Source organism: Neofelis nebulosa, chromosome 18 (assembly GCF_028018385.1).
Source record: "Neofelis nebulosa isolate mNeoNeb1 chromosome 18, mNeoNeb1.pri, whole genome shotgun sequence".
NCBI classification, from domain to species: domain Eukaryota; kingdom Metazoa; phylum Chordata; class Mammalia; order Carnivora; family Felidae; genus Neofelis; species Neofelis nebulosa.
In genome coordinates, this window is record NC_080799.1 from 30,670,838 (window position 1) to 30,686,807 (window position 15,970).

Here is a 15,970-nt window from a genome sequence, read left to right on the forward strand (position 1 = left end):
CATCTGCTCAGGTAGCCAGGTTGATTATGTTCCTCAAGAAAGGAAAAACAGGAGAAGGAAGTAGAGTGTTTGGAGGGTGGCAGAAAATGGATTTAACTTGACACAGTTTGAAGTACCCTTGAAATGCCTTACTGTAGGTGAACTGGTAGGCAGGTGGGACTCAGATGTCAGGTCTGGGCTCAAGATGAAGACTCCACAGTCATCAGCATTTGCATGGTAATTGAAACTACAGAAGCAAATGATATTGTCCAGGGAGAATATGCAGAGTAAGAATAGTAGAAAGCCTAGGATCGACCCCTAGGAACATCAGTTTCAATGGATGGGTAGTAGAGAGGAAGGAGACTGAAGGTTCATCAGAAAGGTAGGAGTAAACTTGGAGAGAATGGCATGATAAAAGGGCAGAGGGTACTTCTACACGAAGGAGGATGGTCTAGCTTTACCCTTACTTCCCACCCTTTGTCCTGAGCCCTTTACTAAAAAGATCTAGAAACTGAAAAGCCGATCTCTTAGAGTGAATCATTTTTACTTTTGTCAGCTTCATTGTATACATTTATTCCAATAAACATTTATTGTCTGTTGTATGCCAAGCACCATGCTAGCTGCTAGGGATTTAAAGACGGTGAAAAATGAGTTATCTTGATTTAAGGAGGTGGTAGGGAAGGGAAAATAAATAGTTGGGGAAGAATTTTTGGCCATGTTTCCATGCAGTCTGCGACTAGACCCATCAAGGACTAATGAAACGTTTTCTTCTCTCCAGAACAAACAGTTCCAATTAGAAGCCATCTGATGGAATTAGGTCTAACAGCAGCAAAATTTGCTAGAAAACGAGGGAATGTGTCACTTGCAACAAGACTGCTGGCACAGTGTAGTGAGGTTCAGCTGGGAAAGACTACCACTGCTCAGGATTTAGTCCAGCATTTTAAAAAACTATCAACTCAAGGTCAAGTGGATGAAAAATGGGGGCCTGAACTTGACATTGAAAAAACCAAATTGCTGTATACAGCAGGTTAGTAAAATGAACTGTGGTTAGTATATGACAAAAGAAAAATCATGTGTATGAATGGTAATGTGTATGATGTAAGGCAATAAAAGTTGGGTTTTTTTCAGCTGTGGCACAACATTTGTGTCCTGAATAATAAATTACCTGTAATTGACTTATCTCTATAATTTGGGGCTTTTATTTTTATTTATTTATTTGTTTGTTTGTTTGTTTATTTTAATATATGAAATTTATTGTCAAATTGGTTTCCGTACAACACCCAATGCTCATCCCAAAAGGTGCCCTCCTCAATACCCATCCCCCACCCTCCCCTCCCTCCCATCAACCCTCAGTTTGTTCTCAGTTTTTAACAGTCTCTTATGCTTTGGCTCTCTAATTTGGGGCTTTTAAAAGAGGCAATTTTGGTGTATTCAAGTAAGAAATGTTTCTGGAGATCATTGATTACCACTGAATTTACATTGTCACTTTACCCTGAAATACTGTTAATCGTTTGCATATAAAGCTAAGGTCTGATTTTTGGTTTTCTGTAGGCCAGTCAACACACGCAATGGAAATGTTGAGTTCTTGTGCCATATCTTTCTGCAAGTCTGCCAAAGCTGAATATGCGGTTGCCAAGTCCATTCTGACACTAGCCAAATGGATCCAGGCAGAATGGAAAGAAATTTCAGGGCAGCTGAAACAGGTTTATAGAGCTCAGCAACAGCAAAACTTCACAGGTCTTTCTACTTTGTCTAAAAACATACTCGCTTTAATAGAACTGCCATCTGTTAATACGATGGAAGAAGAATATCCTCGGATAGAGAGCGAATCTACAGGTAGGATATCTTTATTTTATTAGCTTTAAAATATTAATTTTAGGGGCGCCTGGGTGGCTCAATCAGTTAAGCGTCCGACTTTGGCTCAGGTCATGATCTCGTGTTTCATGAGTTCAAGCCCCGCATCGGGCTCTGTGCTGACAGCTCAGAGCCTGGAGCCTGCTTTGGATTCTCCCCTGCTTGTGCTCTCTCTCTGTCCCTCAAAAAATGAATGAGTGTTAAAAAAAATTTTTTTTAATATTAATTTTAGAAGTTATTTCTCCCTGTTTTAAAGTTTACAATGTTATACTGGCTGTAATTTGCCACAGAAATTGTTTCTATGGAAATTTAGCGTATTTTACTGCCTGGAAGTAAGTAAAACACATTTCTTTAGTATCTAATGCTACCGTGCAAGTCACTTAAAACTCTGCCCACCAGGCCTTCCCTAACCACGGTGCTTTTATGCACTTAGATGTTTTTGCTGGCAAGATGGCCCTGCCCCAGAAAGCTAAATGTCACCACACACTAGAAGGAGCAACAAAGACAGATAATAGTAGCCTGTGGTCTCCTTGGGTGATAGAGCACAGAAACTACTGAAAGATGAAAGTTTCACATTTTGACACTAGTGCTAATAATAGGGTACTTGACAAATAGGGTAGTTAATTCAGTGTTGGAGAGCCTGTTATGGTAGGTACCGTTGTCCATGTTTTACAGAGTGGGAGATAATTAACCTTTTTGCCAAAGCATGAGAATATACTTTCATTATTGTTGTTATGAAGCATAGGACTTTGATTTCTTACATTGGTCTTATGAAATCATTCTCATCTGTATATTATATAGTCTTGATATAAGGGATATGTCTGGTGACTATTATAAATCTTACATTGGCATATGACATTCTAGCAGGTGATTTCTTTACTTCTGAACTGTGGATAAAGACATTTACCTCATGAATTTCTGATTGAATGAGATTGTATACTTAGCACCTATGTATTACTTTTCCCAGAATGCTTCAACTTAATCTAATCACAAGGAAGTAACCAGTCATATCCATAATTCAAGACATTGCACAACATATCTGACACCTGAACTTTTTTTTTTTCAATATATGAAGTTTATTGTCAAATTGGTTTCCATACAACACCCAATGCTCATCCCAAAAGGTGCCCTCCTCAATACCCATCACCCACCCTCCTCTCCCTCCCACCCCCCATCAACCCTCAGTTTGTTCTCAGTTTTTAAGAGTCTCTTATGCTTTGGCTGTCTTCCACTCTAACCTCTTTTTTTTTTTTTTTTTTTTCTTTTCCTTCCCCTCCCCCATGGGTTTCTGTTAAGTTTCTCAGGATCCACATAAGAGTGAAACCATATGGTATCTGTCTTTCTCTGTATGGGTTATTTCACTTAGTATAACACTCTCTAGTTCCATCCATGTTGCTACAAAGGGCCATATTTCATTCTTTCTCATTGCCACGTAGTACTCCATTGTGTATATAAACCACAATTTTTTTATCCATTCGTCAATTGATGGACATTTAGGCTCTTTGCATAATTTACACCTGAACTGTCTTTATGTAAAGTGTCGTGAAAGATATTTATGTGGTTTACAGGGTGATAATTTAAGCCGACTTGGGAAGCTGAGTGGTTGATTTCAGTTTATTAGCCTTTTCAAAAAGCGTAGTAGGAAATGTGTTCCTTTGTCAAATTTTGCACTGTAATATTCTGGAACTTACTGATAGCTTACAGATAATAAAACCCCAAAATGTTAATGGGAGTGCCGTTAGAAATTTATGAATGTAGCATTGCTGAGTTCTTTCATTATTTTTATTTTTATTTTTTTGTCCATCATGGCAGTGCATATTGGAGTTGGAGAGCCTGACTTCATTTTGGGACAGTTGTATCACCTGTCATCAGTACAGGCACCTGAAGTAGCCAAATCCTGGGCAGCATTGGCTAGTTGGGCTTATAGGTGGGGCAGAAAGGTAGTTGACAATGCCAGGTACGTATGTCAAAATGTGTAACTTAGCTAATGCATTGCAAAATAGAGACAGAAAATGTCTGCTGACAGGTTTTGGTAACTTGACATGGCATGTTTTGATAGCTGCAGCTAGTGACTTGTTTATTTTTATAGTCAGGGAGAAGGTGTTCGTCTGCTGCCTAGAGAAAAATCTGAAGTTCAGAATCTGCTTCCAGACACTATAACTGAGGAAGAAAAAGAGAGGATTTATGGTATTCTCGGACAGGCTGTCTGTCGGCCAGCGGGGATTCAGGCAAGGAAAATATGATGTAGTGTTGGGAGAAATGGTGTCAGGATCACAGTTTTAATTCATTGATTTCGAGGAGGTTGATCATATATATACTTGATTAAATATTGAATAGGGTTTAGGCAGTTTTTGTTACAAATCAGAACTTTGAGTTTTAAAATGAAAGTGAGTTATGATACTTTTCTAAGAAAAATGTAATTTCTTGAGAAATCATTTCTTTAAGGTCCTGTTATTAAAATAGGTGAAGTTTGTTTTATGGGAATGAAATTTGTCTTTTAGGTGTTTTGATCAGAAATTAGGTTCTTAACACTAGCTTGGGACCTTTTTAAACTACACGAGTGCCTGCATACCACCCCAGATAGCTGAGTGGGACATATGCGCACGTATTTAAGCTTACTAGGTGATTGTACTTCACAGCCAGAGTTGAAACCTAGTGAACTAAACGAGCTGTAGGATTTATTCCCTCTCTGCTCAGAGTTCTGTCAATTCTAGAATGTCATAACTACTGAGTAGATACAGACTTTAAAAGTTGGGATTTTATTCGCTGACCTAACCTCGTCTTGCTCTGGACTTCAGCATGTATCGCTGTCTGCCAGAGCTGGTGTTCTGTACATGCCCAGTACTATGAAGAGAGCAGGGTCTGTTGTGAGTGAATTCTGTGAACATTTAGCCTCAACCTTCTGAACAGATTATGTTTAATGTTCTGCCGGCAGAACATCACATTATAATTTGGAAGCGTTTAAGGTGCAAAACACCGGAGTCGTCTTCATTAGCTATATTAGTAAAACATCATACAGAGGAGTGTATTGATACTGGTTTAGCATGTATAAAATTAAGTGTGAAGTAATTGAATTTTCCATCAACGAGAAAAATGCTTTTGTAGAATAGGAAAATCATATACCTTTTTTCCCCTTTTCAGTTTGTGTTCAATAGCATTTTATGCCCAAATTTTCTTCAGGATGAAGATATAACGCTTCAGATAACAGAAGGTGAAGATAACGAGGAAGACGACATGGTTGATGTTATCTGGCGTCAGTTAATATCCAGCTGCCCGTGGCTTTCAGAACTTGATGAAAGTGCAACAGAAGGAGTTATTAAAGTGTGGAGGAAAGTTGTAGATCGAATCTTCAGCCTGTACAAGCTGTCTTGCAGTGCATATTTTACCTTCCTTAAACTCAACGCTGGGCAGGTAGGTAGCACACTGTTCTGTTCTGAGAAAGTGTATTTGACATCTCTCACCTAGCAGACGAAAATGGTATTCTTGTTTCTGCCTTTCATCTTTTGCCCTTAGATTCCCTTAGATGAAGACGACCCTAGGCTACATTTAAGTCACAGAGCAGAGCAGAGCACTGATGATGTGATTGTGATGGCCACCCTGCGCCTGCTCAGATTGCTCGTGAAACATGCCGGCGAGCTTAGGCAGTATCTGGAACGTGGCTTGGAAACAACACCTACTGCTCCATGGAGAGGTAAGGGTCTAAATAAAATGTTTCAGGAAAATTATTTCTGGGTAGGAGATAGAAGACAATTTAAAAAATGGTAGTTCCTTTATGTTTATTATTTGAATGTGTTACAGAGTAGCTACACTAGTGATAGAATATGTGACCTGTACGTTACATGTTCTTGTCTCCCACCTTTCAGAGAACTAGAAGGCTGAGAGGCAGGAGCTAATTTATGCATGCAAGATGAATTTTGGAGATACTGGTGAAAATAACTTTTAAAAAAATTTTATATGCCAGGTGTTAAAAAATGATCTGTGTCTGTCTTTTACAGGCATTCTTAGAAAATACATTTGGCCAGAACATTGTTGAATTGCTCTGTACCCTAACCAAACGTGCAAATCAGGAGCTATTGTTAGGGTTCTTTGTTATTAATACAGAGAGGAATTTGAGGCTCTTAGAACTGATGCTGACATATGTCAGGTTTTACGCGTTTGCATCTACTGTGTTGACAGTTTTTAATAACTTTAAAGTTTCTTTCTTTCTTTCTTATCCTGAAGGAATTATTCCACAGCTTTTCTCACGCTTAAACCATCCTGAAGTATATGTGCGCCAGAGTATTTGTAACCTCCTCTGCCGAGTGGCTCAAGATTCCCCACATCTCATACTGTACCCTGCAATAGTGGGCACCATATCACTTAGTACTGAATCACAGGCTTCAGGTATGGAATATTAAAACACTGCTACTCTGCTCTAAATATAGTCTTTTGTAAGGAATGTCTGTTAGGTAAACTTTTTGAGCTTTATGTTACAGCGTTGGGGAGTTCGTACTTTTTTCGAGAATAAATAATGATAATAATAATAATAATAATAATTACGGTTTATTGAGATAGTAACTGCTGAGTCCCACAGTGGGGCATGTTCTTTACATGCGACCTTCAGCCTTAGAGTAACCCATTCAGGCTTGGAGAAATCAGATTCCCTGATGAGTTGAGTAAATGGTGGATAAGGAGGAAACAAAGCTCACAGGGCTCTGGCTGTGAGAAAGCTTTGTGTTCTGAGGCTCATTTATTTATTTTTTCATTTATCTTCTACTTGCTTATAATATTAATAAATACAAGGCAGAAGATCCATGATTTTTGGTCATTTTAATGCACAGAAGGCAAATTAAAGTGAGTGCCCTTGGAGTCAAATAGATTACCGATGTTTTTCTTAACATATGCGCATAGGAGAAACTTCCAAAGTGTACCTTATTCTTGCATTTTCTCATAGGAAATAAGTTTTCCTCTGCAATTCCAACTTTACTTGGCAATATTCAAGGAGAAGAATTGCTGGTTTCTGAATGTGAGGGAGGAAGTCCTCCTGCCTCTCAGGATAGCAACAAGGATGAACCTAAAAGTGGATTAAATGAAGACCAGGCCATGATGCAGGATTGCTACAGCAAAATTGTCGATAAACTGTCCTCTGCAAACCCAACCATGGTGTTACAGGTACAGAAAAGCACAATTCATATGTTTTAAAACAGCTTTTATTATATTCTCTCCCTCCCCATAAAACAACCTAGAACCCATCCATAAACACTGTCATGGAAACAGTATTTGAAGAACAAAAAAACCTTTAGAGTTTTTACTCTAAATGAGCTTTTACAAGTCAGTACCGGTTTTACAAATCAGTATTGATAGAATCACTAATCAAGGTTCTCTGCTCGTAGAATGAATCAAAGATGCACACAGTGAACGTGTAATTCCTAGTGTTTGCAGAACTGTGCTGGGTGTGTGGACTTGTAGCTGAGCGTATTTGGATGTACCATGTGTCGCAGGTTCAGATGCTTGTGGCTGAGCTGCGCAGGGTCACTGTTCTCTGGGATGAGCTCTGGTTGGGAGTTCTGTTACAGCAACATATGTATGTCCTGAGACGAATCCAGCAGCTGGAAGATGAGGTGAAGAGAGTCCAGAACAACAACACCTTACGCAAGTATGTTTTCATACGCTTTTACTCTGAAAACAAAGCCGCTCCCTGCCCCCCTCCCCGCTTGTAACGTAAAATACACAAGACATAAAGTTTGTTATTTTAACCAGTTTTAAGTGTAATTCAGTCACAGTAAGCGTGTGTCCGGTGTTGTGCAACTATCACTCCTGTTCATTTCCAGAACTTACTCATCCCAGACATAAGCTCTGTACTCATTAAACACTAACCTTCCATGGCTCCTTAACCCTAGCCCCTCTTTACCACTATTCTACTTTTTGTCTCTGAATTTGACTCCTCCGAGTACCTCATGTAAGTGGAATCAAAGGTATTTGTCCTTTTGTGCCTGGCGTGTTTCACTTCGCATGTTTGGAGGTTCATCCATGTTGTGGCATATGTGAGAATTTCCTTTTATCGCCGAATAATATTCCATTGTATGGATATACCTCATTTAGTTCATGCCATCATCTCTCAGTGGACATTTGGGTTGCTTTTTGGTGAACATCAGTGTGCAAGTATCTGTTGGACTCCGTTTTCAGTTATTTTGTGTATGATCCAGTGGATTTGCCTGGGTCATATTGTTACTCTATGTTTGAATTACAGAGGAACCACCAGAGGAACTGGTGCTGTTTTCCTGCATCAGTTTACATTCCTGCCACAAGTGCTCAAGAGTTCCAGTTTCTCCACATACTTGCCAATATTTGTCATTTCTTGTTTTTTTATATAGTAGCCATCCTGATGGGTGTGAAGTGGTATCTGCTTGTGGTTTTGACTCGCATCTCCCTAACGACTAGTGATGTTGAGCCTCTTTTCATGTGCCTTTTGATCATTTGAATAGCTTCTTTGGAGAAATGTCTATTCAAATCTTTTGCTCAGTTTTAAATTTGGGTTGTTGGGAATTTTTTTTGTTATTTTAGGAGTTCTCTCTGTAATTCTCAATATTAACCCCCTTTCACATGTATGATTTGCAAATATTTTCTCCCCTTTTGTGCGTTCTTTTCAGTCTCTTAATAGTATCTTTTGATGCACGCAAGTGGAGTTTGATATAGTAGCCCGGTTTTTCTGTTTTGCCTTTTGTTGAGAAATTGTTGCCAAATCCAGCGGCCAGAAGCCTTTCCTCTACATTTTTTTTCCTAAGAGTTTTAAAGTCTTAGCTCTTAAGGTCTTTGATCCATTTGGAGTTATTTTTTCGCATGTCATATAAGGAAGGTAAGGGTCTGGCTTCATTCTTTTGCAAGTGGATGTCCAGTTTTCCCAGTACCAGTTGTTGAAAAAAGCTTCCTCTTTCATGTGCTGGATATTTTACAGTGCTGTGTTAGTAAGTTATTTTGCCAGTATTTTATTTATTTAGCTTACTCTCTGATAGTATTTACTTGCACTTGATGCATTTAAACTGTTCCATGTTTGTAAAACTCTTTATGCCTCCCTGGCCAGAGAAGAGAAAATTGCTATCATGCGGGAAAAGCACACGGCTTTGATGAAGCCCATTGTGTTCTCTTTGGAGCATGTGAGGAGCATCACCGCGGCCCCTGCGGAGACACCTCATGAAAAGTGGTTTCAGGATAACTATGGTGAAGCAATTGAAAATGCTCTTGAAAAACTGAAGACACCCTCCAATCCCGCAAAGCCTGGAAGCAGCTGGATTCCCTTTAAAGAGGTACAGAAAAATCTCAAGAATGCTACTAGAATGGGAAATTCCGTATGAGATACAGAATTTAAATATGGGGACTCTCCTTACTTGCAATGTGAGAGAAGACTTTTGTAGGCCCCTAGAAGGCAACCTATGACCAGTTGCTTATAAGAAATGTGGAGAAAGAAAGGTGTTTTCTTTATTTGGAGAATTTGGCGGTGAGTGGGCCTAGGGCAGCAAACTTTTATCTGTAGAGGGTTCACACTAAGGAAGAATATACTGTAAAAAATTAACCAAGGAAGAGGTCTGGCCTCGAACTAAATATTGATTGCTTGCTTTATTGTCTTCATAAAGATTATAAAATTTAACCTTGTACCTATATAGTTTTCTTTGGGGTGGGTATTGAATATTCCTCTCTTTTTTTGTTATTAAATATTTCTAACAGACAAAATGTTCACATGGAACAGCATCAATTTTTATAAGTAACTGTTTTGAAATGGGTTCTGCATAGGCTACTTGGGGATGATTAGCGTTTTTAAATATTTGAGAATCCTGTCTTTTATGTTTTGGTCCCCTTAATTGTGTGTTTTCTTTGACCTGGTACAGCAACAGCACCATTATTTTAGGAGAACATTTATCATGTAGCTTTTTCTTTCTTTCATTCTCTCTTTCTCTATCCCTTACCTTACTCCTAATTTCCTTACTTAACTTTAGCAGTGAGAAAACTATTAAAAGATAGTGTAGAAAGAAAGTCCACCTGACTATAATGAGTAAGTGCAATCTAGAGGAAACTAGAGTACATGCTAAATTCATAGGACGTAAACTAGAAGCACAAGGCTAGAGGGCTAACATGAAGCCTGAAGTTCATTGTGTGTGTGGCCCAGCCAAACTTGTTTGCTTGTGTTCCATTAGCAGTTCCTTGCTTCTGTGTTTGCTTGTCAATAAATTAACCAAGAAAACCAGAGGAAGAGATGGGAAGAATACTTTAAAAAATAGTTTTTATTTACTGATGCATTTCTAAAGGATGTTTTTAACTTAATATAAATGAGGTTATACACAGTATGCCAGTATGTATGTATGTATATGTGTGTGTGTGTGTGTGTATACATGGTGTATGTGTGTGTGTATGCATGTATGTTTTTATTACTTCCATAATTGATAGATTAGCATTGGGTTTTTTTTTTTCTTTTTTTTTAATGGTCCATCCATATTTTGTATGCAGGTGAACATTGATCTAATATGGGGAAATGACACAGTGTATCCATTGTCCTGTCATGGATACTTGGGGTGTTCCCAGTTGTATTTTTCCTTTTATGGAACAAAGCTCGTTAAGGATTGATTACACATTTTTCACATGAAAGCAGAACCCAGAGTTCATTAATTCAGGTGCACATTATTGAGTTAGCTGCAAGCAGGGATACACCTACATATGCTATTCACTCCCTGCGAATTATTAGAGGGGGTTGTGGTGTTATTCTACATACTTTAAGTGGTCAGAGCTCTAACAGTGTATCTATTTGATAGCCAACAGCTGTCAGTTACATCCGCTCTGTTGTGAGGATTTAATTGATTTGTTTTGGCACTGATCAAACATAGCTTAACAGTGGGGGGATTAGCTAGTTAGAAGCTCTGAATTTTGCTTCTGAATTAGTGCTTTCTTTCCATCTGCTGGGATCTCATTGCTTGTTTGGACAGAGAAGTTGGTCTGAACAAAGTAAAAATCACCTAGGTCACATCCGCACACCACTATTTCCCTTCTCAGGATGGCCCAAATACATAACGTCAAATAAGGATAGGCACTACAATAAGAAGTATCTGTGTTGGTATTTTAAGTTTACTTTTATGCCAGTTGAATGTGGAAGAAAATAAGTGCTGTAATGATAACATGAACTTGTTTTTCCCCATCTCCTAAATATAGATAATGCTGAGTTTGCAACAGAGAGCACAGAAACGTGCAAGTTACATCTTGCGTCTTGAAGAAATCAGCCCCTGGCTGGCTGCCATGACTAACACTGAAATTGCTCTTCCTGGAGAGGTGTCAGCTAGAGACACTGTCACAATCCACAGTGTGGGCGGAACCATCACCATCTTACCTACCAAAACCAAGCCAAAGAAACTTCTCTTTCTGGGGTCAGATGGGAAAAGCTATCCTTACCTTTTCAAAGGTGGGATTTAAAAGAAGAGCATTAATCTGATTAATCTGATTTTGTGTGTGAAATGTGATGGGAGAGGATTGTTGCAGGTGAATAGCCTGGCCGTGATTTTGAATAGCAGTGGTTGGAGGCTGTGTAGTAAGATTTTTCCATTTCCTACTGTCTCTTTGCTTAAGAACTTATATAAGCAGAAATGAGGTACAGCTAATAATGCTAGTGTCTTAATACCTTGTGACTAAATGGAATGTTCTCTAATGCTGTCATTGTGCTTCTTTGGCTCTCAGTTTTTGACTGCTTCTGTTAACTGAGAAGAAACACAAAAGTGTATGTTTGTAAGCCCCATGCCCCTCCACCCCATTGCACTTTACACCCATGTGGTCACCACTCTAGCTACTTTTACCTTTTGTTTCCATAGGATTGGAAGATTTACATCTGGATGAGAGAATAATGCAATTCCTGTCTATTGTGAATACCATGTTTGCTACAATCAATCGCCAGGAAACGCCCCGTTTCCATGCCCGACACTATTCTGTAACACCGCTAGGAACACGATCAGGACTAATCCAGTGGGTGGATGGAGCCACACCTTTATTTGGTCTTTACAAACGATGGCAACAACGGGAGGCCGCCTTACAAGCACAGAAGGTTGATTAAAACTCAAATATGCATATACTTTTATTTGAATATATATAAAAAAACATATTAGTCTCTTGTTCTGTGTGAAATGCTTACAGGCTACTGTTCTTGAGTGTTTTGGAAAGTTTATATGTTACAGAATAGACTTAAGGTATCTGGGAAAGTGTTTCTGAGGCACATTTTATAAAAACTTAGGAAGAAATGGTGACATTTGACAGTCTTGTTCTAGACAAATATAGGGGGGAGCAGGTAGGATGGTAGTAATGGTCATTAATCACTCAGTAAGTTGATATTTAACATCTTGATGCTTTTTTTTATTGGGCTTACTAGGGTCTTTTAAGTTAAACTTATAATAAACAGCTTGGAAACCCAGGTTCTTTTAAATTAAGGATGTAGATAATAAACAACTTTATATTTAGGGTTAATTATGTGATTTTGTGACTGGGAAATTTATGATTTTGATTTAGACTGGGGATTCAATTTAGCATTAATTGTAGCTAAGTACCTGTGTGTTGAGTATATGCCAGGAACAGTACCAAGTGCTACAGACATACAAGGTAAGTTTTCTAGTCTGAACTTCAGGATTCCATATCTAGCCAAAACAATCTAATTAGGTTAGGTATAGGAAGGAACAAGAGTTTGAAAGGAGTCGAATTTAAAAAATAAGCGTAGAAGACTACAGAACAATTATTGGGGGGTAGATTAGCGATGGGAATTAGGGACTACCTAAATATTTGTCTGAATGTTGTTAAATGACTTGATCAGTGAAGAATGAAATTTATGCATTCATTAATGATAGATTTGAAGTTTATTTTGAGAGAGGGAGCAAGAACGCACACGTGTGGGGGAGGGGCAGAAACAGGGAGAAAGAGAGAATCCCAAGCAGGCTCCAGACTGTCAGCACCGAGTCTCACCTGGGGCTTGAACTCAAAAACCGCGAGATCATGACCTGAGACAAAGAAATCAAAAGTAGGATGCTTAACCTACTGAGTCACTCAGGCATTCCAAATTAACGACTAATTTTAAATAGAATTGTATGTTACAAAGAAGAATGTAAATTGGATGTTGAGTTTGAATTGAACCTCGAGAAAATAGAACAGTAGACCAAGTTTCCAGTAAAGTCATAGTAGTTAATTAAGAGAAAGATGTGTAGATTGTAAGAAAGATGGAACTTCCAGAAGAATTACCTGTTTGGTGTGTATAAATTGGCTAGATAGATGGAGAATGCCACTCAAAAATCAGTTTTTAACATACTACTTTATATTGCAAGTAACCTTTGTTTAAGTAAAGTTAATTTTTTTTCTTAAAAAAAATTTTTTTTAAGGCCCAAGATTCCTACCAAACTCCTCAGAATCCAGGAATTGTACCTCGTCCTAGTGAACTTTATTATAGTAAAATTGGCCCTGCTTTAAAAGCAGTTGGACTTAGTTTGGATGTGTCCCGACGAGATTGGCCTCTTCATGTAATGAAGGCGGTATTAGAAGAGTTAATGGAGGCCACCCCCCCAAATCTCCTTGCTAAAGAGCTTTGGTCATCTTGTACCACCCCTGACGAATGGTGGAGAGTCACACAGGTATGTGTTTTGTTTGGGACTGTAATCAATATTGCTGTTTCTTTTGCCTGTTTCCTATCTTGTGTGTGTTGTTCACCGTCCTTCTCTTCCCCCTTGTCTCCCTCCCGACGTGGAAATTCGAGAACTGTATTTGAATCTTATGTGCACTTATTTTTATGAGGCGTGGCCATGACTGTGTGTGGGCAGAACAGAGGGGATTACGGATGGAACGAAAGAATAAAAACTTGAGAAAAGGAAAAACTAGGGAGACTGAAAATAGTTTGATTTTTAAATCCAGCATTCTGATACTGAGCATGACCAACAGGGACCACAGTGTTGTGTGCTGCTGCTCAGCGCAGAGCCTCCGTGACCGCTCATAGCAGCCCCGAGGAGTGCCAGCTAGTTAGAAATGAGGGAGCGGGGTTATGGTGTTGGGAATTTTGAAGCGTCCAGTCTGTGTTGGAAGGAGATTTGCTGATGGTGTTACAGCTTGCTCTCCCCACCCTTTACCCTCTTGTTTAGTCTTACGCCAGATCTACTGCAGTCATGTCGATGGTCGGATACATAATTGGCCTTGGAGACAGACATCTGGATAACGTTCTCATAGATATGACGACTGGAGAGGTGGTTCACATAGACTACAACGTTTGCTTCGAAAAAGGTAAAATCAAATTGGACTTTTTACATTTACGTGTGTGTCAGATGTTTTTGGTGAAAGGACAAAAATAGAACCATTTGTCTTTTCAAGGTAAAAGCCTTAGAGTTCCTGAGAAGGTCCCTTTCCGAATGACACAGAACATTGAAACGGCACTGGGTGTAACTGGAGTAGAAGGTGTTTTTAGGCTTTCATGCGAGCAGGTACACTGTTTCTCTCCACCTTTTCACGTACCTGTTAAATTAACAGATCTTGTGGAATGAAAGACTGCATTTCAGTGAGGAAACTGGGGGAAAGCCTGATTGAAACTTCTCTAAAAACAGGTTCTACACATTATGCGGCGTGGCAGAGAGACTCTGCTGACTTTGCTGGAGGCCTTTGTGTATGACCCTCTGGTGGACTGGACGGCTGGGGGCGAGGCCGGGTTTGCTGGCGCTGTGTACGGTGGAGGCGGCCAGCAGGCCGAGAGCAAGCAGAGCAAGAGAGAGATGGAGCGAGAGATCACCCGCAGCCTCTTTTCTTCCAGAGTAGCTGAAATTAAGGTGAGGGCAGTGACAGTCACCGCCTTTTATTAGTGTTAACATGTCCCTCAAAAAGTGGGTGAAACTCTGTTGATTTAGTTATTTTCATAGGAATAGTATTTTTTTTTAATGTTTATTTTTTCAGCAGGGGGGCAGAGAGCGAGGGAGGCACAGAATCTGAAGCAGGCCCTAGACTCCGAGCTGTTGGCACAGAGCCCGACTTGGGGCTTGAACCCACGAGCCGCGGGATCCCCACCTGAGCTAAAGTCAGACGTGTAGCCAACTGAGCCACCCGTGCACGTGCCTCTAAAGCTATCTTTAAAAAAATTTTTTTTGGATGACTGTCATGTACAACATTGAAAGGGCAGCGGAATAGGGCGATTTGATGTCTTATTAGTAGAAAATGCTGCCAACACATTTGTGTTGTGCACAAAGGCACACGATCACACTCCCGTTTGTTGGAGATGGGTTCATGAATTGAAAAAACTTAGACCTTTTTTAATACACTGCAGTGTGTTTACCAGTGACTATTTTAGGTGTTCTTTAATTAGATAGCCTCCCGTCAGTCTTAATCTTAGTATTGTGGTAGCCAGTGATGCCAACACTGTTTTGTGTGCCTTGGTGGTAACTACATGGTATTGTGGGATTTGAGTCCCCGTTTACTACAGCTGTGTGAACTTGAACGCCCTGCTTATCTTTATTTGTAAAATGCAGGTGATACCATCACCCTGTCAGGGTCAGGGTGTTCATCTAACACGTTCCTTCTGGCACGTGTCATGCTGTCTCACAGTTGACCCTGTAAGAATCTTTCTAATTGTAATTATCTTTCTACAGGTGAACTGGTTTAAGAACAGGGATGAGATGCTGGTTGTGCTTCCCAAGCTGGACAGCAGCTTAGATGAATACCTAAGTTTGCAGGAGCAACTGACAGATGTGGAAAAACTACAGGGCAAACTGCTAGAAGAAATAGAGTTTCTAGAAGGAGCGGAAGGAGTGGACCATCCTTCTCACACTCTGCAACACAGGTTTAAAAGTGTTGAACTCTTGTTTCTTTAAAAAAAAAAAAAAAAGTTTTTTAATGTTTATGTATTTTAGAGAGAGGGAAGGAGGGAGAGGGAGAAACAGAGCATGAGAGAGGGAGGGACAAAGAGAGAGGGAGACAAAGAATATGAAGTGGGCTCCAGGCTCCAGGCTGTCAGCACAGAACCCGTGAACTGTGAGATCATGACCTGAGAGCCCGAGTCAGATGTTTAACTGACAGCCACCGAGGAGCCCCAAGCTCTTGTTTCTTAATATTTTCCATGAAGGAGAATTTTCACATTTGTGTAAACATTGTCAACCTGACTTAGAATTATTATAGCAGT

At 39.6% G+C, this 15,970-nt stretch overlaps 1 protein-coding gene across 4 annotated transcripts in view; it reads left to right on the forward strand.

Moving 5' to 3' along the window:
• The window catches only part of SMG1 (SMG1 nonsense mediated mRNA decay associated PI3K related kinase), a 127,613-nt gene that overhangs the window by 87,773 nt on the left and 23,870 nt on the right, over positions 1–15,970 (forward strand). For all 4 annotated transcript variants that reach the window (XM_058710888.1, XM_058710886.1, XM_058710884.1 and 1 more), the window contains 17 exons: positions 758–1,006; positions 1,531–1,815; positions 3,646–3,790; positions 3,923–4,061; positions 5,014–5,244; positions 5,347–5,524; positions 6,055–6,216; positions 6,767–6,984; positions 7,314–7,468; positions 8,894–9,116; positions 11,008–11,254; positions 11,658–11,887; positions 13,203–13,451; positions 13,953–14,091; positions 14,179–14,288; positions 14,409–14,627; positions 15,441–15,631. In XM_058710888.1, the coding sequence (XP_058566871.1) occupies positions 758–1,006; positions 1,531–1,815; positions 3,646–3,790; positions 3,923–4,061; positions 5,014–5,244; positions 5,347–5,524; positions 6,055–6,216; positions 6,767–6,984; positions 7,314–7,468; positions 8,894–9,116; positions 11,008–11,254; positions 11,658–11,887; positions 13,203–13,451; positions 13,953–14,091; positions 14,179–14,288; positions 14,409–14,627; positions 15,441–15,631 (3,370 nt within the window). The remainder of the gene's footprint in view (positions 1–757; positions 1,007–1,530; positions 1,816–3,645; positions 3,791–3,922; positions 4,062–5,013; positions 5,245–5,346; positions 5,525–6,054; positions 6,217–6,766; positions 6,985–7,313; positions 7,469–8,893; positions 9,117–11,007; positions 11,255–11,657; positions 11,888–13,202; positions 13,452–13,952; positions 14,092–14,178; positions 14,289–14,408; positions 14,628–15,440; positions 15,632–15,970) is intronic.